At 42.4% G+C, this 25,088-nt stretch overlaps 1 protein-coding gene across 2 annotated transcripts in view; it reads left to right on the top strand.

Moving 5' to 3' along the window:
- LOC118506294 overlaps positions 1-24,841 on the top strand; it is a 58,439-nt gene extending 33,598 nt beyond the window's left edge. For both annotated transcript variants that reach the window (XM_036043225.1, XM_036043226.1), the window contains exons 3-6: positions 20,698-21,192; positions 21,305-21,595; positions 21,689-22,123; positions 23,379-24,841. In XM_036043225.1, coding sequence (XP_035899118.1) covers positions 20,698-21,192; positions 21,305-21,595; positions 21,689-22,123; positions 23,379-23,482 — 1,325 coding nt within the window. In that variant the 3' untranslated portion in view covers positions 23,483-24,841. The remainder of the gene's footprint in view (positions 1-20,697; positions 21,193-21,304; positions 21,596-21,688; positions 22,124-23,378) is intronic.
- Positions 24,842-25,088: the final 247 nt, after the last annotated feature.

Genomic DNA, 25,088 nt, shown 5'->3' with positions numbered 1-25,088 from the left:
TGTAGTTGGTAGTGGCTTAATATTATAACACGAAAATACACCAGTATCGAATCCCAACGCAGGCTTGAATATCAAGCTAAGGTTACTTGAGTTAAGCTAGTCAAAAGCAAGGCAAATGACATACGGTGGTAGAGGCGAAAACGGCGCCGGTCTTCATACGGCAGGATCGGCGTTCAAATCCCATCCGGACCGTTCCCCCGTAGTGAGAACTGACTATCCAACTACGTGACATCATTAAGTCTCGTAAGCCAGAAACAGCGAGCATGACTTAATAGGTCGTTAGACCAAAGAAGAAGAAGACGAAGATATGTTTAATTCAATTATATCCATCAAGATCAAATTATTTTATTCCGTATGTTTACAGTCTCTTCCATAACTATTATAGTTTATCTCATCGAAGCTTTGTCACATATTGTCTAGAAGCAAGCAATGCATTTCTTTATCATCATAAGCCAATATCAATACATGCCGAAAAAAAGCCAGTCGCATAGAAAATTCTAATTTATGCCACCTCATTCGCAAATTGTCCGCCAACGACGATAGTTGTCTTGGCATGCTTTTACGAGGCCTTACTGTCACCGGCAAAACTGTTCTACTGGATGGCGCCAAGCTGACTGTCTGCACAACTGTCTGCCATCGCCCGTCATCCTTTTTGCCGCCCGTTTTTGTTAGTATGCGAAATGGATCCAACCGAGAACAAATCTAGAAATCACTTCCAGCTGAAGAGATGCCAGCGCTAGACGCATGACGACGGCATGACAATACCAGCGTCTTGGCGCCATGAATTTTTATTGATGCCGGCTTTTTTTATCTGTCGGGAGGTAATAAAGAAAGAAAGTTAAACTATGGGTGGTATGTTTCTTTTGCTTTGGGCCGGATTTTGATTTATTTTTTTTCTGCTCTGAGTGAGTGTGCTGTACTACATTTAATCACTGGTAGAAAGCCTGCTCTGCTGCCACGCGCCAGAACCCGTTGCTGTTGCGGTACATAAGGAATTATATGGAGTTATGAAACGTTTGCCAACCAAAAACCATTTCGAGCGGCCGCCGTGACCTGGATTCTGTCCAACGAGCTGAGCTCAGCATCGCAAAGCCGCCAGTTGAAATGACTTTGAATGTCGGATGGCTGTTTGGCGCCTTGGATAAGTTTGCCACAGCATCAGACAGTTGGGCGCTACTGAGTCAAACAATGACTCATTTGAAATGGAATATGATAGTGTTTTTTTGGGGGCAAAATTTTTAATCCATTCACATCAACAACAACAAAGGCAATGAAAATCGGACGGATTTTATGCTTTTACGGAACGGAACTTCTGATTTTACCAATTCAGTTGAATTTTTTTCATCTGACTTATTATATCTATTAAGTTAAAAAAAGGTAGCATTAATACAGTATTGGCCTCCAAAAAAAGTTTCCCAACCAATAACGAGCAAGCTTTCAATATTGTTACCCAGCTAACAAGCGCTTTTTGACATCTTTTTACCTTACCAACCAGCTTTTTTGGTGGTTGGCTAAAATAAACTTTTCCTTCTTCAGTCTGTGGTCCGGAAGGCTGCGAGCTGGCAAGAAAAATTTTATTTATCAAAACTTAAAAAACTTTCCCCTTTTCCCCATAACCGTCTTCCGCTCGCAGCTGCAACCGTATGCAGGGTCGGTTTAGGAAATTTTGATCAAGATTGTTGTCGTCTTACCAGATGTCGTGTCGGAACAGATTTTTTTTTGCTCTCGCTCTTGAAACAGTTCTCACCATGCACCGCGTTGGCAATGGTAGAAAAATACGAACGAACGCTACGTACAAAATAACAAATTTTGGGAGTTTGCATCTCTGGAGCTGCAACTGAGCTGCAACTTTTGCGGACGTCGAAAGTTTGTTTGGTAAATGTATTCATATCAATGCATGTGAATCTTGGCTTGGCTTGCATGTCGTACACGTGTGGTTTGGCAATAAGGAAAACCTTGTGAAAAAGCGTACGTTGCACTAATTCGTATTCGCATTTTGTTAAATTCGGGTTTTATTGTTTCGTTTGTCGAGGTGTTATGCATTTTCTTGCTACCAGTGGACACATTGAAATTTGAGAAACTATATTTGGTACAAAATTTCGTTTTCAATGAGATAGTAAAACAGGTGGTAATTAAAACTGGATCACGTTTTGAGTTGAGACTAGACGGTGTTTCAAAGTGATAAAACGGAAAAGGTTTTCCTTTAAAAAAGCAGACAATTACGATACCAGGAATAATATTTTCAAAGAATTTTCCTGAATCCTCTTGTATGCTTGTGGCGGTCATATCTGTCATTTCTGGCCTTCTAGACACATTGATATCATATAGTGGGATAAATCGTCCTGACAATGGGAAGGATGGTCCGGATGTTATTTGAACCTCGGTCTTGTAGTGACGATCGGCGAAGCAGTCGTCTCTATCACTGAACCGTCCCTAATAAGCTCAACTACAACATCCTATCAAACAATAAAATGACCTTAATTTTGTAACATGACAAGCGAAATAAATGTGTGGAAGAATAAACTCGGTGCCGAACCTCCTCTATTGTGATATTTTTTGGATGTTTTATTGTCTGTTCCTCTAACCGTGGCTTACAAACACATTTTTTTTTGCGCATAGCGTTCACCACTCGAGCCTGACCATGACAGTTTAAAACCGAGCAAGTCAACACCGAGTTCTAAAATGATCTGCTGAAGAATTAAAAATACAAAACCAATTCCTAAAGCAGGAAAACTCGCTCCAACAAATCTGAGCCGAATTGGAAGACACTGCTACAACGTATGAAACATGCTTCATTTTCTACGGACGTAAAGACTATATTCTTGAACACTATTGTTCCATCAACGGATCGCCCGTGGCACTATTACTAAGAAAGAAATGTGAATTGAAAGGATCATGTGGAAGTGGAATATTAGGATAGTATCGTTTTCTCTGGCTGCTCGGAGGCCTCTGGTAGCCAACATCTCCCCAATATCGGTACTCGATCTTCTGCCAACGGGCTCTACTGCGCTCTCAATCGAAGTCGTAAGTTAAAAGCTAGTATTAAACCTTCAGGGACATCTGCAGAGAGGTCGCGAAAAGCGATCGCCCGAGTCCATCCGGCAACGTTAGACGTAGAGCAGTTTTTTTTGGAAGCCACTGTACATGCAGGTTATGCAAGCTAAATTTTGATAATTTTGTATTTATTTTTTTCACGACTTTTATAATAGTTGGCTCAACATATAAAAAAGCATTACCTCATTCGAAAGCTTCGAAGTTTTATTGTTTGTTTACAGTGAGAAAAATTTCGAGTGACTCGAACAAGAAATATTGCCCAAATCGTGAAAATAAATCTTTAATAACGATTCGTCGCAGACAACCAAATCGGGACATTATGAAGGATTCGTAGTGTTCCTTTAACACCGTAAAATTGAATCGAAGTGAGATGGGAAACTACAAAAGGAGTTTTGACAAAGAAAGACGTGTGATCGACGCATTCCTGTCAAATTTTCCGACAAAAGGACTCCTAACTCCTTAGACCTGAGCCTCTAGTTTTTTTTTGCCGGTGATAAATTTAAAAGAGGTTAAAAGAGATTAGAACTTTCAGCAACACCAAAGTGAAATTGATCCAAGTTTTCGCGTGCCTCTGTAGGCAAAATGCTCAACAGCAGTTTTCAACCTAGGCTCAGCACTGAGCATAACGGTCGGCTAAATTCATTTGCCTTCCACCCCGTACTACCATCATCGTGACCTACCGTTGGCAAATGAATACCATACCTAGCACTTTCCAACCGGATGGTTCTGTACTTTCGGCGAGAACTAATTAATTTTACCCGGGCCTGTCAAAATGGTACCCACAAAATGCGATAAGTTAAAAGTGTACAGTTTTTTTTGTTGGTTCGCCTCCAGTTTGTTTCTACAACAATCGTATTAAAGAAGGTGTGTGAAGAAAATCGAGACGCTCCGATTTGTGCTGTTGCTTCTTTACAGTTTACAACACTCAAGACGTGACTCCCACCGTCTGGCTGTAAATAAGTTGCAAGAAAACAAAGCTTGTGTTGCGTTGCGTAGCCTGCGGTGGTAAGGTTACGCAGCGAAGAAAACACTTTGCACAACGGTAAAACACGTAACATGGAATCTAAAGCGTATTTGTGTAAGTGCGATGTAGGAAAGTGAAAAGGGATAGGTTTGAAATGAGACAACGATGAAATATGCAAAAACCCGTTGTTATTTGATGTTTACGTTTTATGTGTCTCCGGCAACAAAAACCAACCCGGACGTATCTGACCTCAAAGCACCTGGTTTCACCGGTATGGAGTGTGGTACGGAGCAGCATCATCTTAATAACACTTCATAAGAAGATAAGAAGATTCAGTATCAAATTCTTCAATTTTTCTCACATTTTGTGTACATAAGCCAAAAAAGTATTCTTTGCGAGATAATTGTTTAACGGTGTTTGAAATTCACATTTGAAATAGCAAATTACACCATACCGAGAAATTCACACAATTCTGCACCATCAAATCTAATTAGACCTAGAAGATTGGTGGGAAGTCTTGGATATCACTAGGCTTAAAAGTAAACGTACCTATATCCAAGATTAGTCCAATAATTCCATACTGACATGCAGCAGTTCATAAACTGTAGGAAAAACCCTCAGGCACCTTAATCCAACAAAAGAAGGGTTTATTTGTTGCCAGATCGAATTACACACACCTCGAAAAGCTTTTCATTTTCATTGCCCCCCGCAACAAACTCGATTGTCTGTAAAAGTCTGTCCGCCTAACATTTCCATTTCAACCCTTGAACGCTTCATGGCGGGGGTTTCTCTTTCGGTTCTGTGGTGAATTATCAATCAGCTCAAGTATTATTGCTCCCTTTGAAGATTATCATTCAAAGTGAACCGGCTGATCCTAAGTGGACCATTACCGTTTTAGAGCCGGTAGGTGAGGAATGTTGTTTTTCTATTGCCTCCAAATGTATAGAGTGTGAAGAAACGATACGGGCGCATTAACAACAGGCACAAAACCCTTTTCCATTCGCCAGCCACAGTCCCAGCTCGGGTATAGAGAGCGTTCACCCGCTTTTTTTGATTTTTTTGCTGGGCACTATGTTTTTGTTTTGCGTTTTTGCACCATCAAATGCCACCTGCCATGAACGATTTGCATATCATCGTTCGCCAAGCCCATCAGTCCCGGGACGGGCTCATATGTGTAACTGAAGCTTTCGCTTCTTATCATTCCGGCCTGTGCGGGAAAACGGTTGGCTCTGGGCACAGGCATCCCGGCAGTCCTCGAAAGCACACCCTAACACAACCACTTAACTCGATTGCTCTCCTACCGTCAGTCAGGAGTCGTGGACGGTCGGCCCGGCCTGTATGTCTTGCGGTGCAGCGGCACGACGATCGGGCAGGTGGTCGGAAAGGCTTCAGCGTGATAGAAGACGACGACGACGATGATGATTTAGTCGCATGTTTTGTTGGTTTTCCCCGAATGTCCATTTTCGTAAATTGCATTTGAACGGCGGATGCAAACGAGAAGACTAACTGTGCCCCGTTCGCCCCGGTTCGCTGCCAGGCTTGTAATCGGAGTGTTTTGTCGACGATTTTGCTTGTTTTCGTCACAAACGGGAGCGTGTTTCTCATTCGCGAAGATTGTTGCGAATTTCCATACGCGGGCCCCAGATGGGAGACAGTCGATTGTGCTGGGAGTCGGAAAACAAGACTCCCGGGATATATATGGCAGTCATCAGCAGAGATTTAACGTATGAGAAGCTGTCAGGGTTTTTGTGTGCCCTGCGTCATGTGTGATTTTGGGGGAGTTAGTGTGTTGGCATGTTACATTGACAGTATTTTGCGTACAAACAGAATCGTACGGAATTAAGAAATCAACCTTCAAAGCCTTCAGTCGTGTAAGTTTGAAGCATTGAAATATTGACGGCATGGTAAGAAGTGGCTTCGATGAGCTTTTATTGACTTATGTAGTTGTTGTTCTAGCTTGTTGTTTTATATTTTTAAATATTTTTGAAACATACTTGGACACTAAGTATTGCTGTTTGCTAGTAGAGTCTTTGTCCGAGTTACTCGGTTCTCAACTTAAACGGATTTGAATTATTACTGAGATTACTAAGTAATTGGGGGCTTGTGTTTCATAAGAAAATGATTCAAAAGTAATCAATAAAACTATGAATGATAACAATTCATCTGGAATGCTCGTTTTGTATCGAGCTTTCTACTTTAAACCAGGAAAGCCAATTGCTAGAAAAAAGGTAGCAGAAGTAGCAGAAAATCTTGCGAAATCAATTACATCTTTCTGCAGCAAACATAGAGAAATATTTTTCTTTCGATTCCCATTAGAACCGCACAGCAAAGCGGTACATCCAGCAATTCCGATGAAGCACAGGCCTTCCGGTTGACTAAACTCACCGCACCTTCGTTTATCGTTTCCACACGGCCTGGTTCGCAAGCTGATCGTGATTTACGAGCTGCTAAACGGGGTCTAGGTTGGAGAGTCACAATTAGCAGCACTTGAACAGTCCCGCACCGGCGCGATCCAGTGTGAACAGCAAAGCCACCAATGATAGTGAAAGTAGCACTCGAGCAGGATTATTGAGACGATGAAAGCTCCAAATGCCAGCAATCGTACTTTTTCGTTTTAGTTCCCTGCCACGGCTGAGTGCTCTCCGGGTGCTTCTGTGCCAAGCATTATCAGTCGTTGAAGAATTTCACTTCTATTAGCCACTTATTCGCATCGCAGCCGGCTAGAAGGGGCTGACTGGAAGCAAGGTAGCAAGGCACCACCATTTTTCTACACGAGTCCCGGACAGGTGGGAAACGAAATAACGACGATAAAATCTGACTTTATTGTCGGTTCGTGAGCAACCAGGCCCGGTTGCGATACGGAAGAAACTTATCATCATACCAAATAGAGGCGTGAGCACGTGTTATCTTCGGTCTGGTCTACAGGCGATAGCTTTCAACAAATGGATGACGGCGCCGGAAGAAGGTGTAGCGAAGTAATATCCTGTATCATATAAATTGCGTAAAACATGCAGCCTAATACGGGAAGTGGTCGTAATTTTTATCTTTAATTTGCAGGAAAAATGCGATTGTGAGTTGCTAGGATTAAGAGATACGACACGTTTCATCCTTTGGTGGTATTGGTGTGGCGTAGACAAGGCTCAATTAGAAGTTATGTGATGGGAAGGAGAGGTCTTTTCTATTTTTCATATCTATACATTTAATGATGTTTTTTAATTAAAATAAGTATTTTTTTAACTAAAATAGTATGCACGTACCAATTGATACGTACCAGTTGAATTAACTGATTAAAGTAACTTTAAGGCACATCGCTGCAGAATAGCCAAACAATCATTCGAATTCTATAACCATACATGTCTGGAAAACATCCTTTGCTTTTAAATAATTTGATCAAGATCGTTTAAGGATCACTGGACAGCACCTATCATTAATGCACGTTACGACCAGTATCTAGTTAGAGTTTAGTAGGACACTGGATCACTCCCTTGATCCAGAATTTTCATGGCGGACCTTTTCTTATTCATTAACTCAGAAGCATGTAGAGTATGTAACTAAATATTAGCCTTACTATATAATTAAGACAGCCTGGTTAAGGTGTAGCTTCGTGGTCTTGGCCTGCTGCAACAACCCTCACGGTTTAGCACCTGCGTCAGACAATCCATTAGCCCGACCTTCTCCATCTCAGCTTGGGTTTACAACAAAACGTCTGTCTGGGTGGACGCCCTGAAAGAACTTTACGGGTTGGGTCGTCCGGTGCCATTCTCATGACATGAACAGCCCACGAGAGGTGAGATGGTGAGATCATCGTACAGCTCGCAGAGTTCGTCATTGTAACGGGTCCTCCACTGTCCTTCCACACAAACGAGGCCAATAATCCTTCGAATCCTCCTTCTCGACCTGAGCTAAAAGGGTTAGATAGTTTTGAACTGAGTCCATGTCGCAAAAACGTATGTGAGTACTGGGACTATGAATGTTCTATACAGTGTCAGCTTCGTCCGTCGTGACATGTATTTTGAGTGGATAAGTTTCGTTAGACTGAAATATGACTTATTGGGAGCAAACGCTATTGCGAGCACTAGTGAGAAGCTCAACATTAATATTGTTGTCGGTGCTGGCTTATGACTCCACTTAGATGATGTTTTGGACGACTCTAAATGTGCGGTCACCTATCTGTAAATTACCCCTGCGTAAATCCGTGTTTGCTAGCAGGGCCGCTGGTGGTGCAGTTACTATTTCCTTCAAAAAAGTTGGCATGCGACTATTAAGGGTACTGGTTACAATCTGGACAACTTTGAACACCTTCCTTTTCAACTCGTATGACTCCCGTTGCCGGTGGAGGCTAGTCATAATGATCATAAACAGATTTCCTATGTTACGGTACGCTACGCTAGTTTTCTACGGCCAGAACTCATCAGAGTAAAGTAGTGCAGAAAAGAACAGAATATGGGCATATCAGAGGAAATTCTCTGGGACATCATCTCTCTGAGATATCAAAAATTCTGCAAAGTGTTGTTGTTACGTTAAAATTACAAACATTGGTGTCCATAGCGGGACACTGTAAGATGAGCTTGGCAAAGGCTGTGAGCTATTAACAACGCTGTTGTGTAGAACACTACCTTCGGAAATGAGCGAGCTTATGAGTCTCAACACTTTGCAGCGTTTTTTTGCTTTCGGTTTTAAGTAGTATATTCGCAATGACATAGTAGGTTGGTTACTAGAAATGTACTCACCCATCTCGTCTATAGCAAATAAATAAACCAAGAGGATAAATCAATGGTCAACAGGCTTACGGATGTGTGTTAATGAGTAGGAAGCTCGCGGAAAGTGTAAAGCCATGAAAGTTTGATTACTGGACGCAAAACACATATGCTGAGAAAACCGGCTCGTAACAGATTGTATGCACATTATGAATAATGCCCGATCCGACCGAATTTCTTCAACCGAAAAGTTCACTCACCGGGCTGTTTGGTTTGATAAGCTACAAACTCTCACCTTTCGCTCGTGTTAAAAGGATTATCAAGAATTATGCTGCAAGTTTCGTCGCGAAAGGGGTGCCTCGTGATGGGTTTAACTTGTTGGCAAGATTTGCCAAACTTGCGAAACACTAATCACCTTCACCACGGGCAACGCGTCAGCGTGCGACGTCATAGGAACAGGGTAGCTTACAGGTTGCGCTTCCATTAGCGAAACAGTTGATTTGGTTGCCTTCGTTAGTTTACGGCGAAGAGCAAATTTGAAGTAAACGCTCCCAAGAGTTGGGAGTAAAGTTTCGCGAACAATGCATTATTCTTGAGACGGAAGTACGCTGTGGACACAACTAACGGAGATAAGCTTTCAAGTGATTAATTTAGTTGATTTATACCGTAAGCTTCGGGGATTATGAGCCATACGGCTCGACGTAAATTATCTGCAGGTAGCGGCTCCTGGTCAGGTTTTTAATAAGTAGATGAGTTTAATGTTGCAATCAGTGAAGAGGAATTTTAGTTTACGTTAACTTAACTTAGATTACAGATCACGAAAGACACAGTTGAACGATTCTTCAAAAGTACTGCGTTACCTTGAAGAGCACTTGAAGAACACCTGAATTTTTACCCTTCGTACCTTATCCTTTGGTTTCAAGTATGAAAAATTTTCAAAAAAAAAAAGGTATGATGTCTGCATCTGCCTAAACTGTGAAAGGGAATGTTAAATGAAGAAAAAAAAACAAAAATGCCTCAACGCTTTGATGCAGCGTTGAAATATTCCAAACATTGAGCTCATATTTGCTCAGGTTGCTGCCTGAAATGGTTAGCCGTATCCTCGGGAGAATGCAGACAAACACGAGCCACCACTTTTGAGGGATTGGAAATTTCCATGACACCAACACTCGAACTGTTTGTGTGTGTGTTGGTGAGGATTTGCATTTCTCTGCATCGTAATCTGCTGGCAGCAGCATGTTCATCGGTAGACGCAGACGAAAGATTACCATACCGTTTGCATACTATGCATCAGGTTTCATGATGATATGCATCTTTCTTCAGGGCGCTTGATCATGATTGGGTAAGGCCTAAATAAGAGAAACAGAAAGTACTAACTTACGGGAGAACAAAACAAATGGAACATGGCGTACCAATGCAGCCCACGCAGGGAGAAGAAAATAGGCGCACACAAAATAGGCGCAAGTCAGTGGCCAAAGTACACACTCCCAATGATCCGATCTCAACGGAACGATAAAAGGTTTGCTGATTGAGCTTAGAGGAAGATTCTAAAATATTTAAAAGTCATTACCTTCATGTGTATGTGCTAATACTCTTAACTATTTGTCTTAGTATGATGATCGATAAATAAAGTAAGCATCAGCAAGATGCAAATGTCAGGTTTAATTGAATTTGAAGAACTCTTCACAGTACCGTTCGTTCTAAGTTCCATACATTAAAAATGCAAATTCAAATGACACCACCAGACGATACTTCCACCTCCAGGAATGTGCTTTAGTGAGAGAAAAATAAAGTATCTCAAGGTAAAGCTGTTAAATCAAATCAACTGGAGGTATTACTTTAAATCCCTATAGCTTGATCCTTCTAATGTATAACTACATTTCAAACATAGTTTGCAGTTCACTCCTATACTGAGCATCCGTTTTTTATTTAGATGTTCTGCAGTGAACAGTAGCGAACTTATTGTTCGAAGCTCTTTGATGACTTGTTTAGCTTTTGCTTTGCTAATCATTTTCATGTAAACACTCTGTTTTTAAAACATGGGAAAAAACGCTGGACGAATAAATAGAAGAATAATAGTCTTAAATGTATCGTTTTACTTTTATATTTAATTCCACCCATAAAACAAATGGGCTAAAGTTTTCATAGATGCTCCCTCCACCCACGGCAATTCCTATGAACTTAATAATGTTTTTATGCGATTTTACTGTCTTTTCTATCTTGTTCTACAAGCTTTAGATAATTTGCTAAACTTGTTGTATATACCAGTTCTACATTTGTTCTATTTTGGAAGAATTAATATTGTGCAATTAGTCCCCTGATTTAAAAAATATAGCAATTACGCTTATTTATAAGTAATCTTAAAATAAAAATAAATAAATCGCTTATTTATTGTATTTTTTGTAAACTATGTGAGAATAGAAAAAAATATAATAAAAAATAATAAAATGATCAATTATTGAAGTATGAATAAAATTAAAAAAACAAAAATTTAAAAATAAATAAATAAATAAATAAATAAATAAATATACAAAAAATAAATAAATAAATACATAAATAAATAAATACATAAATAAATATAATACATAAATACATAAGTAATCTCTTCTTTTTCTTCTTTGGCACACAACATTGAAAAGTATTGGTCCGTCATTTTTGCTGGTCATGGTCATGCCATCCTTCCACACGGGGAGGCGGTTCACCCGATAGAACCGGAGTTCAAATCCGATTTTCGAAATCGAAATTTGACATGGGTAAAATTAAATTACAGAAATCCAGTTAAAAGTAAGGAGAATAAAAATTAAAGGATTTGTTTGTGTTTAAACTGAACTTTTAAGTGCGATTTTTCCGCAACGAGCAAACTTTGGTTCTTGGGATACCTTTGATGAGTCAAGACTCAAAAAGTGCCTCGAATTTTAGCGATCAACTCGCATCATATGAATGAGGATTCATTGTTTCATTCACGCGCAGTGGTGGGTCAAGATATTTGGAGACCCCGAGCGGAATGGCAGTTGAGACAACAGGATTTCCCCCTAACCGACGAGGTCCCGAGCGCCGCTCCTTCCTCTCATAGGTTGATCCTTCACTGTTCATACGCAATTTCCGCTTATCGATCGTGGGAGAAGAATCTTTTAGCTAGTTTTTGGAGTAGGCAACTCGCGAATTTTAGATTATGCTGTCAGCAATTCGCCTAGTTCTAGTTGATGGCCCGATCAGTTACTTGGGTAGTAAAATCTTCTTCCTATTTTGACTCTATAGCCTCAAAGGGGTATTTGCCTAATATTACTGGCTTCCTTAATTTGGTTTACTCGTAGTTGGATAGTCAGCCCAGCATACGGCATAAAGCTTGGTTGGGATTCGATTCTCGGTCCTGCCTTCTAAAACTATTAAAAGCAGGATGTTTTTTTACAGGATTTCTTAAAGTTGTTGATGGTTGTGGTTAAGGCGTTAATAACAATATATCGGATTTTTTATAGATATTCAGATAATTCTTTTTTTTTTGTTTGGGCATACTACAGTCGTGGAATACTAAAGACACATTCTCCTCGGTGTTGCAAGATTTCTGCATCAGGTAGCAAATAATTTCCAACACCATCCAGCTCTGATATGTACGCAAAATCTTCACTTTCGAGCTGGGAATGTACATCGTACGTGTTTAATTTCATGCACTGCCAAACTTCAATGGATTCAATTAATTCTAAACCCAGCTTAGGAGAGATTTCTTTTCCCTAATCGTTGCATCACCACGATTCGAGCATCCTGAGGTGCAAAATGCTTTGGTTTTTGCAATTCACGATAAGTGCAGGAGCACTACTTTGAAAAGGATACGTATCAAGATAATAGGGAATCAAAATGAGGGTGATAATTTTTACGCATTTGCGTACCGATTGAAATGCATTCTAGGGAATATGTTATGCTGGTTGCAAGCTACCATTCTCTCTTGAATATGCTATTAAACGTCTTACAAGAGGATTTATTCTACCGTGAAAGTTTCAACTAAATTGAATAAAGTTCTCCCTCAAATAAAATCTCCAAATTAATACAATTCATTAACATTCCATCAGAATGTTCAAGGCACAAAAAACCAAGGATCGCAAACAAACATCTTAACTACTTCATACAGGTTTTGCTCTGCCACTGAACAAAGTCCATGATTTTTATCACTAAGAACACTCTAGGTTTTTTTTTTCTATCTGTGTCCCGTCCGTCTGTTTGCAACGATAGCAAAGTATTCTCCATTAACAAAATCAGCAAAACTTTTCACATACTCACAAACACGCAAACATGCTCATACGATCCGCATCCTTCCAGATGCGTTTGACGACGTTGGGCACGGTGCTTCAGCTCCACTAGTGAATGGGTGCAATTTTTCGAAACATTAGCTCTGGAGCAGCACGGACTGTCCAACTCACGGTGAAAACCCCTTTTTTCGTCGTCCGATTGCAGCTGTGTGGATTCAATAGTGCAGGAAATTGAGTTTCCGATGCCTTTTTCGATTGGTCGTCGGGTTTGTTTGCTTTGCCTTGCGTTGAACTGTCGGATGGAAGGCATAACAAATGTTGCGTTCAGTTAACAGTTGAAAAAGTTTTTGAAAAGTTAGGTCATTTTCATCATTTTGTGTTTAACGAAGTGGGCGAAAAAAGAAGATGATTTAATTTTCGCTCTACCATTTCTACCTTATTACACCGCAAAACAAGTCCCAAATAAACAAATTGAATTCGTAATAATCAATTGTCAACCATGTGGAAAGATCAATTTTTTCGGCAAAACTTCGAACAATCCCAGTTGCTTTATGCCTTTTCCAAATTCCCAGAACGAGTTCTGCCGGGGAACAAAAACTAAGCCGGGGAAAAGTTTGAAAATATTATAATTTCATTACCGTTTTTCTTCCAGCAGACCACGGTCAAAGGTCGCCCGTACGCGTTATGATCTAAAATAATCTAGCGAATCGAGACAGCTCGCGCGTCACGCGCCGACCGATCTATGCGGAGTATGAGCCGAACTTTAATAAGATTTATTTCCCACCAGGAGCAGCATCGCAAACGGGAAAATGATTATTTTTTTCGTTTATGCCATCCCTTCCTTGCCACCCCAGAACGTGATCGAACTACGGGTCGGTCGAAGCGATAAAAAGCAATAACTTTACATTTCCCAAATGGTGGCGCGAACTGTGATCGAACGGTTTCGATGGCAAAGAAGCGCAAAGCAGACGAAACAAAATAGACTATAGGAAGAAATAAAACTTTTTGTCATTATGCGCAGGCAGCCATAAATTAGTCGCGTCGGTTTGTTTTCTTATTACAACGTCACATAAACTTTTGCATTTTGTTTTTTACTATTCCGTCCGTCCGTTTTATACCAGCGTCCGCAATTGTCGAAGAGGTTGAACCGCATGGAGGCAAACAGGGGGAAAATTACCATTTTTCCATCGTAAGAAAGTGAAATGTTGCACTACTTGCTGCTAATGATGACATCTCGGGTGCCATGTAGTCCCAGGCAAAGGTAAAGTTTGACCCGAATGCCTTTCTGTTTCGTTACTTTACTATTTACTGCCAACCGGGCCCGGTCTGCTAATGATGGTGTAAAAATGTGGTGCCAATCGAATTTGGAAGGGAAACTCTGGATGGCGGGAGGTTTCCTTTTCTGATTGCGTTCATCCAGGTTATTTGTGGGCGATCTCGTTAGCAGCAGTTATTTTTTTCCATCCGGTGGCTAATTTTGGCTCAATATCAATTGCAGCTTATTGACCATAGTTGGGAAAGGAAAGTGATTTCTGGTAACTATACAACTGTTATAGGGCGAAGTAGAACAGATGGTATAATATAGTGTTCCCAAGGCTTTTTAGTAAGAATTTATCGACACCATCTAGTTATTTGGTTTTCCATTGATGTTGGTCTGAAATTTTGGATATTGATTCAAAGTTCAAACTTAATTAATTGAGGGGTGCAGAGGATTAAAATGAAAAACAATAAATTGCTGTACCCAATATTTAGCTTGTCGAGAAGATTAAGGGATTGAATAATTCTCAATAATAACATCAAAGTATGATCAACTGCAAATAGTGTATCTCATATCTTCTTTATGATAACTTTAAAACGGCTTGGCCTGCTACAACAATTCCCGATACCACTCACGGTCTAGCGGTTTATGGGTCGAGTCGTCCGGTTTATATCTCATAACATGACCAACACACCAAAGCATTGGTCATGTTATGCGAGTCTAACGGCTCGCAAGTTTCCTTGTCGGCTCAAGCAATTCTTATGTGCATCTTTAGTCTTTATTTAAAATACTATGGCGACCTTGATGATTTAACAAAAAAAAAACCGGCTTAACTGTTACTTAGAGCTAAAAAGAGCATTCTCGGGGCTCAGGATAGGGCAGAGTTTAAAGAAGGATATTGGTAACGCATAAGGAGTAGAAGCGAAACGAGGCAAACGAAGAGTCAAAATCAAAAAGAAGGAAGAAGTGGTTGAATGGGCAAACAAACTTCTACAAACGTTTTCTTTTAATTGACTCCAAACCAAGCATTTGGCAACGCTCTTCGTAAGAGGGTAGCGGCGTGTGATTTTGACCTAGGAAACGCTTGAACGTAATCCTGGTGAAGCATCGTCAGCAATGTCTGACGTTAGCCTCCGTTTAAGAGCAAGTACTTTGAAAGATTTGGATAATAAGAAGCTTGCAGTCGGTGAGGACACGGTGAAGCTTGGGCCAGAAACAAGTGACATCATTCGGCAACGTCCGGGGTACTGGTGAAAGAAGCTGTACTTGGTAGCTCCTGCCAACCAGGTAGGGTCCGTGCCATTTTATGGATATTGAATAAAAAACAAGCGATCTTCCTGATGAACGCGGCTATGACAATTTCGTCGGTTTTAGACAGAATCCACGTCTCAGAAGCATATGTAAAATAGCATATGTTGTAAAGGATATCGTCCGATAGGTTTTTGAATCGTGAAGATTTCACAGGTTGAAGAAGTACCGGATGGCAGCCAGGACTCTTGCGCATATCTCAACATCTATGTTGGTATTGGTGACTATGACTACCCAGACAGGTGCAGTTTTGGACGACTGCAAATATCGTCCTATCTTTAAAAAAATCCCTGCGTAAACCAATATAGCAGGGCTGCTGATGGTGCCACCTTCACTTCGTTTATCTCCAATCCACAAATTTTCTTGCTTGCTTGATCCTCTGGTAAGTTGGTGGTGGTAAGCCGTGTTGCATAGGACGGCCTCAAGCATGAGGGTTGAGACATGGGTCACCTACGTTATCAGCGTGTGCCAGAAACTAGCTAGAATTGTTAAAAAATGGTCTTCAAAGTTTCCTCCGAAGTGTCTCGATTGACCCTTTCTAGCAACAGATTCAAGAGAAGAGAGGCAGCATTGTGAATACTATGTTCATATAGATTATTTCCTTGAAAGTCAGAACTGAATATCGGCCAATCGTTAGACCTTTGAAGGTGTGTGTAATAGCAAAGAAGGAGACGAAGTATTTAGGATTTAAAGCCAAACTTTTAAGAATTTCTAGACAATTGCTTATGCTCAAAATTCATATTACATTCCTCTGATGACTGCAAAACATTTCTAGAAATTTGTAAAACATACCCCAGTTTCGTATTTTACATTTTACATTGACCTGAATATTGTTTGGCATTTTTTATGAAAAGTTTTCTCTTAAGTGGCAAAACAAAAAAACAATGCTCGTAATTAATTTATAAATCATCCAAAGTTTTAAAATTATACGGCAGTTAATATTGTTCTTATTCTTCTGATGCAATACCCTGAATTGCGCCTCAAAGATAAATGATGGCAAACAATTTAGGTCATAATAAAAATTATAATTAAAAATGAAACGCAATTTTACCTAACTTATCGTACACTCTTTGTGTCACATTCAACGCACCGCTCCCAGATGTCGACTGTTAAATCGTGCCCATTATTACGCACGCAAATACTTGTTGCCAACGGATCCGCGCTGTTGTTGTGTCCGAGTTGTAATCGCTTGTTTTTGAACCGTCGAGCAATTGTGCCATTCAATTCGATTCCTGCAATCATGAACATGAAAACATTTCAGTCAACAAATGAACGACAGCAGTCGAATGTGCTTGTTTTGCTCGTGTTTTCTCGTTTGACGAATGAATTGACGAAGCCTATTTGCAGTCGCCTGCTGCTGCTGCTACCATGTACGAAAGGTACCCAGTCCTCAGTCCCAGGCCGGATGTAGGTACTGTCGGGTGTTGTTTTCGTTCACAACACTTCACATTTCTGCTCTGTCGACTCCCTCTCACCCTGGACAGTAGCAGAAACCGACTAACAGGAAACGGTAAACCCATCCCAGCCTCCCATCCACCAACTCACTTCCTTTTCCGGAGCTTCTGTTTGCCACTTCGTCGGAGTGGGTTTTGTGGCTTTATTCATTTGCCAAGCATGATACAAATTCTTATGATACACCTTCAAAGAAAGAGAGCAAGCTTACACCGGGAAACCACCGGTGGACGATTCCGGTGACGATGACGACGGCGTTTTGGTGAGGGAGTGGGCTAAAATTGAAAGTAAAAGAAAGGTGATTAAAAAAATTACGAGCGTAACGAAAGTGAAAATTTGTCGAGTTTGTGTTTTTCATCGCCACCCACCTTCCCTACCCACCCAGCGTTCCCATACCGCCCCCTGATGACCTGTTCAGCGAGAAGATACAGAGGGACTGCTGCAGTTAGGCGAAAAAGTCGTTAAGTGAGTAGCGTTCGGTGACACGCTGTACTACTACCGGCCATACTACGGTAGGTTCTTTTTTCCATTTTTAATTTGGTGCAGCTTACCGAAAGAAACGGAAAAAGTGCGACAAGCGGCAGGAAGGTATAATAAAACTCACCTGTTACCAGGTTACGACCAGGGAGTCGATTGAATTATGTGTGGCCCGGACTCTTTGCGCCAGCAAGGTGCGAGTTTATATTGAATTATTATTTCACCACCATAAGGTTTCGCTCGGGGCTTTGAGGGCGCGTGTTAATACGATCTTCATTTGCCGCCCGGCAGAGGGGAGGAAATTCTTTATGTGCCATTCATCATTGGAATCTAAGTGCTTAAGCTTGTAATGGATTAGGTAAGGAAGAGAAGAAACAGAAGGAAGGAAAACAGCGATGTAGCGACGTTTTAAAACAAATGCTTACCGATTACTTTACAATGTTTCCAATCAGAAGGTTTCATTTTTATAGTAGTTATACACCTATGGGAAGTTAAGGTTACACAGTGCAAATATGTACGTGATAAGTCAATTTCAAAAAAATATTTGACTCACTGACTTTGACTCAAAATATCAACTGCCAATCCATTATCCCGCCTTTTAGCGAACGCATCAACGCCATTACTCGGTCTCAATTATGGCCTACAACGCATCTTCTACCACGACTTTACAGGCAGGGTCGTCTAGTGCCATTCTCATGACATTACCAGCCCACTTCTTCTTCCTTGGCACTACAACCTCGAGAGGTCTCGGCCTGCCATTTCTGGCTTTCTGTGACTTGATTTAACCCGTAGCAAAGTAGTCAGCCTTGCGTACGGGGAGCCGGTGTGGATGGGATGTGAACCCCGGTCGTACCGGTGGTTCCGTCATCGCTTCGGCCACCGGACCGCCCCCGTGTACATCAGCCCTGCGTAAATCAGTGTTTGTCAGCAGGGCCGCTGGTGGTGCCACCATCATTTTGGTTTAATCTCCATCCCGAGGTTCTGTGCCGCTCGCTCGATCCTTTGATAAGCTTCTGCTACATGGGAGAGTCCCAAACCAATGATGTCCATGTCATCAGCGTATGCCAGGATCTGGATTGACTTAAAGAAGATGGTCTCCGAAGTTCCACCTCCGAGTCTCGGACGGCTCCCTCTAGAGCCAGGTTGAAAAGGAGACAGGCAAGCCCATCTCTCTGGCGCAGGTCCTTGGTTGCAGCAAAGAGTAATGAGAGTTTTCCATCCTCCGTTACCTAGCATGTGATGTTGGTCATTGTCTTTCTTATAAGCCTAATAAGCTTGGCCGGGAATCCAAAACAACTCCATACTGACATATGATACTTTAAACTCAATGAAGAGGAGCTAGGAGAGATTTGGCTGCTTCGCCATCTTCTCCAAGATTTGTCGCATCTTGAAGATCTGGTCAGTGATTAGGTCGCTTTACACGGTACGGTTTTTTGATGGCGAATCTTACCAATACCACCACAAAAAATAATCGCTCGCGCTGTAAAAAAGAATCGCGTCTATTATTGTGTTTACACGGCACGAATATTTTCATAAATTTTTCTGGTACCTAAGAAAAGACATCACACACCCAATAGAAATGGACAACAACCACCCATCTTCCGTCACAACCGAGCATGCCCAGGATATGGCAAATAACTAGGAGGAAATGCCTAGTCAATTTTGTTAATTGTTTTTTGCGTGAATGTAATTCACAGTCACCACATGCGGTGGTGGCAATACGGCATCGGACCGTAATATTTAATATATAAATAAATAAAATAAGAAAAGACATCGGTTCTTTCTTCTAGCAGAAAAAGAGTAAGAATAAATAAAAATATTCTTCCCCCAAAGCCGTTAACGTAAACCTTTAATTAAGCCGTTAATAAACAGTCCTCAACGGGAGTTGTCAAAAGATTCGCACAAAACATTCGAGTTGTCCGCCAAAATCGGATAATCTTTTTTGCTCGAAAAGATACGCCGAATCTGCTCGAATGCACCAATATACTGTAACAAAGATTCACTGTCAGTGAAGATTCGCGTTTGAATCGTACAGCGACCTACTGATTGTCCGTTTCGGAATCCTCTCTGATAGTTTCCGACTATCTCTTCAACGAATGGGACACGTCCATCTTGTAGGCGGTATTTAACACCGGAATACCCCTGTAGTTGCTGTACTCTAGCCTTTCTCCCTTCTTGTATTTGGGATAGATGATGCCAAGATTCCAATCACAAGGTATCGATTCACTGTCCCATGCCTCAGTAATAATTTGATGAATTTCCTGTTCGAGTGCTGCATCATCGTTTTTACGTTCGGTAACGTTTCCATCGGTGCCTGGTTCCTTGTTGTTCTTGAGCCGACGGAGTGCCTTTCGTGTCTCATCAATGCTAGATATTTTCTTCTTACTTTTCTTCTTCGTCTTATGAACTACAACCTCGAGAAGTCTCGGCCTGCCATTTCTGGTATTCTGTGAATTGATTTAACCCGTAGTAAAGTAGTCAGCTTTGCATCTAGCTATCAGATGCATGATATCATCTACTAGTGCAGCCTCTAGCTATTCGATGAACTGATCGTTTAACATATCATCAAAACACTGAGGTCATCGCGAGAGAACCTCTGGCTAGTAACTGACCAGATTCCCATCCTTATTCCAACAGCTTAGGTTCTTAAGTTACTTTGGTAAACAGCAATCTGTTGGTAAAATGTAATTCCAGATCCGTGATGCACCCTCGCACCCGCTGCTCTTCCCAAAAAATAATTTGCTACTGTTGATTTTAGATGCCAATATTGACATCCAGAATCAAATACCTAATTTTTTTAGGAGATCTCAGGCATTTTTAAACAAACATTTCCTGAAATAAGTCTGCTACGTTCTAGAACACAATCTCTTACCATATTTCCAGATATTCAAATATGAATAATGCCAAATCTTGTTAGGCAGTTAACACTTGTTTAATGAATATATCTCTGTGAAATTGTGTTCCAGTAATGAAAGGACAAAGATTTGCTCGTCTAGTGCTACCAGTAAAATGTACCCTTCGATTTCTACAGATTCCAGAAATGGGTCGATTATGACTAGTTCATCCCGCGAACCCTGTAATACCACATTGTAAGAATAGAAATTTTCCCCAAAACCAGCAGACAACCACTCTTTTGCATCCCCCATAAGCCTATCAAAACGATGTCCACTTGATTGTGTCCACCAATAAAATGAAGACATTCAGTGCCCTTTCAACACCTTTTCCCTGTGTTCGTTTCGTTCGCAGATGTCGATTCCGTGCACATAACACATCTTTCGGTGCCCCGAGTATACGTGTTAGATAATTACCATCACCAGCGGCACGATCAGCACCAGTATTACGCCCGCAGCCAGCTCAAAGCTCGCGACGACCCGGACATACCGTTTGATCCCGCGGAACCGGACCGAACACTGTCCGCGGAGCTACGGGCGCCCGATCCGGCCGAACATCTAGTGCTGGACTGCGAGTACGTCATCGAACCGCACGAGACCGGGTTCGTGCTGAAGTGGCTGCACAACGATGTACCGATTTACCAGTGGATCCCGCCCCACCGAAGCCCGTCCAGTTTGAACCGCATGCGGGACCACGTCAACCGGACGTTCACGGTGGGCAACGAGGCTATGCACAAGCACCGGGCGTTGGCACTGATGCACCCGAGCCAGGACTTTGCCGGCAAGTACAGCTGCTCCGTGCAGACGTTCCAATCGTTCGACATCAAGTCGGCCGATCTGTTCATCATCGGTAAGGCATCGCACCCGTCAGGGGACAACTTCACCCGGTACGGCGTGGGCTCATCATTTAACGTTTGTCGTGTGTGTTTTTGTATCGTTCCCCGTTTTCTTCCTTCTGCTAGTGCCCGAGTCCGGGTTTGTGCTGAAGAACTATCGAAACTTGAACGACCTGGTGACGGTCATCTGTAGCGTGTACGGTATTTTCCCAGCGCCCGAGCTGTCACTATGGATCAACGACTACCGGCTGGAGAACGGAACCATCAACGAGATCCCGGTGGCCGAGGGTCTGTACGATAGCTCCGTCAGCGTACAGCTGGTGCTGTACGAGTCGCTCCAGCCGGACGATGTGATCAAATGTATGCTCACCGTTCCCGGGACCGAGTACCGACGGACGAAGGAGACTGTGTTTGTAGGTGCGTGTCACTCGTGTTCCCGCCTTTCCTCCGCGAACGCTAAAAGAAGAAATTTAATGAGTTAATATCGATTTTCCATTTTTCTTGACGCAGATGTAAATAGCAGACCGTTCGGGGAGTCAAACTCCATCCTGGACCCGTTTGGAACGGTGTCCTACAGCAGTAGCAGCAGCAGCAGCAGCAGCAGCAGCAGCAGTACCGCCAATGTTCCGGTGACGCCACTGACCAGCAGCAGTACGACACCGACGATGACCGATGCGACGGCAACACCGGAGGCCTCCCCTAGCACGCAGGTGACGGTGAACCAACAGCCGAGCTCTTCCGCCGTCGCGGGTACCGCCAGCCCGAAGGACACCGTCCGGCCGCAGATTCCGTCCGTGATACGCTTGCGGCCGACGGCCAGCTCGACCCGAGTGCTGACGGTACAGCAGTCCAATTCGGTTGACTCGGACGAGATAATGAATGTGTTGGACTTCAAGGAGTTGCTCAACGAGAACTTGCTCTACAACAACGGTGCCGACCGGTTAGGTAAGCGAAAATGGCGCGTTGATCAAATATTGAGCGTACGTGAAACGTTGACAGCGAGGGCCTCAGCAGCAGGCAGCTCCTCGGGACCCCCCGCCGCGATTGATTTCTCGATAGGTCACACAGTTTTTGGATCGGCTAGCTTTACGATTCTCGGGTGAATTATTAAACCGCTACTGGTGCCACGATGCGTCCGGGGGTGGGTCGTACAGTTTATAAGCTGCGGGAATCAATCGTACCACGACCGGTGGACACAGTGTCCGCTGGGACGGTGAAGCGATCCCTTACTCCAGACGCAAAGGTAATTGCATACCAATCGACCTAATTGCCCTCCAGGCTGGTGAGGGTCTCCCGCATCGGGGAGCAATTGCCGTGACTCTTGGGACGACTGGCAGCAGCAGACGCAAACCATCGCCGCTGGTTGCAGAATTGAAAATGATGTCGCAAAAGCTCATGACCATACGCGACGCTTGTGGTAATAATTGATTAAACCGTGCCATCCATCTCGAACTGCCCATGCGGTTTGGTTTTATCCTTAAGGATGGCAGGGGGGGGGGGGGGGCTCAAACTGGGTTGAAAAATTCATCACTTGCTAATTTGTAGGTGGTTCGAAGATGTGTATCGACTTGCCAATGCCGACAAGACACGTGTGCAGGATGCGTGGTTTGATTTATGGATGATGGAGAGGTACAACCTTTTGCTGCCGATGAATTGCTTCGGCAGATTGGAAGCATTCCGAGGCTTTATGGAGGCTAAACTGTTGAAGAGTTAAGTTACCTTACCACGTAATAAAAGTAGGCTTTCAGGCTCTATCATGGTACTTGATGTGGTTGAGCCAGCAAATTAGCACCATCGCAATTCGGGAATTGGGAAAGACGTAGCCAACGAACCATGGTGCAACCTCAAAAGTAGTAAGCCATTTTGTTCAATTTACCCCCACCCAGATCCTACAAACGTCTCACGTTACACAATATTAACCTCAGCCTCAGTCTCCTGCCCAACACCGAAATACGAAAGGCATCCACTCGCCTCGCCTATCCAATAAAGTCATCCCCACTTCATTTCCGAACCGGCGTGACATGCCGGGTGTGCTACGGTGTAACATAATTCGCTTGCCACAGTTTGCTGGTTTTGCTGCCATTTTCTTCCATCCATCCTCAGCCCTTGTATTGTTTCGACCGGTCGTCACCGTTTCCTGCTAACCGTACTAACAGCAGCCATATTGTTCTTTCCATTTCTTTCTTCCGGCGACGCGCAGAACTCCACCGGTTGCGGTCTGTGGTTTCGGTTTTAAGCATACCGTTGCTGCTCGCTGGCCACCTAATGGTAATGCTACGCCGGTGGCAGATGCATGGCTCGTAATCCTGTCCTCCTGTGACCGACCAACCAAGCCGGAGCAACCCGGTGGGCGATGCTCAACAGACTTATGACGACGGCCTAGAGTGGCAGTGGCAACCGCCAAGGCAGCAGCAGCACCAAAAACCCCGGAAACCGAACGCTTCTTTATTACGCTAGCAGTCTCATCACCATGGCCAGGGCACAGTACCGATAGACGGTTCTTGGAAAAGACAGTCAGTTCTCAAGATGGTGGTGTATTATTAGGGCAAACGAAACTGGCCACAGTAAACCGATTGGACGCCTCCTAAACGCCTCCTATTCGAGTCGCTTCTTTTCTTTCTCTCCTAGTATATCTATCCCTATTTCAATCCCCCTTTTTCTCGTTACCATCAACAAGCGGTCTTAATTGGATGCCTCGAACACAGGTGGGGACAGGTGCATACGTGTTCCCTGTAACCCTTGCCGAATGGGAAAAAAAGTAAATGCGTATACATAGGACGATGATGATGATGATGATGATTTTTTTTTTCTAGTAAAAGGTGTGTTACTGACAATGCAAGAATAAAATAAAAAATACCAAAAAACATAGATACGTTGGTAAAGGGATAGAGTGTAGGTGTGTGCTTTTTGCCAATAAAAAAAACCCCGGAAGTCGAGGAAATCGTTCTCTATTTTGCCAAAAGGGAAGCCATGATGCAGAACAACTCTAGTCCCGTTCATGGACAGCTGTCCTGGAATCGATGTCAAAATGGATTGTAGTGAATTCTTTCTCTCTCCGTAAGTATAATAAGACAGTACATATAGATAGTAATCAATTTGGAATCGACAGAGCGCGCGCGTGTTTACGAAACAGTGTGAACGAAACAAAGGCTTTTTGAAAGATAGATTGATTCACTTATTGACTGAGTTTAGGTTTGTCATGATCGGTTGGGTTTAGTTTTACAGATTAGTGGCATTATAAAGCGATAGAAGAAAAAAAAACTAAAGACAATACGGTGTTGTTTCGGAATCAAAAGTATAGATAACTAACACACAACCTGCTAAGTATTTGTGGAAAAGAACTACGAATTGCGACCACGTTTCTTACCTTTCAGCATGTTTCGTTGGTTTTTTTGTGATATTTTCTCTTTCCTAGAATCTAAATCCCTTGAAGCGAGTAGGGAACTCATTCTTTACACTGCATTGCTGTTGAAAATTTTGTAAATAATAAAAAAGCTGTACGAGACTTAATGCAAAAACACAGGAAACCACACGAGGAGGCATGCCAAAACGAGACACCGAAGCTCAGAGAAGAGCTTCTAAGAAAAGGTGTAAAATAGAAATAAACGATAACGATAACTAAAAGCGTACGCTTGTCGGCAAATTAAAAAAAAAAAACCAAAACCAGATAATAATAACGATGCTGATGATGTTAAAAATATAGCAAATGTGCACTGAAATCGTACCGCACAGCAGTGAGCGATTTTTTTCGAAAGAAAATCAGCTACAAAAGAACGGTACCGCTGGCAGAGCTGCTGCTGGTGAAAGGTAAGACTCGCAACAACAACAGCATCCCTAATCCAAACACGTCCTATGCAAACACGTTAAATAGGTAGATGCCTTAAGGGGAGGATGTACAGCACTTTAAAGC

This window comes from Anopheles stephensi, chromosome 2, assembly GCF_013141755.1.
Source record: "Anopheles stephensi strain Indian chromosome 2, UCI_ANSTEP_V1.0, whole genome shotgun sequence".
Classification (NCBI taxonomy): domain Eukaryota; kingdom Metazoa; phylum Arthropoda; class Insecta; order Diptera; family Culicidae; genus Anopheles; species Anopheles stephensi.
The sequence above is the reverse complement of the archived record's forward strand: the minus strand, read 5'-3'. Positions and strand labels throughout refer to the sequence as shown.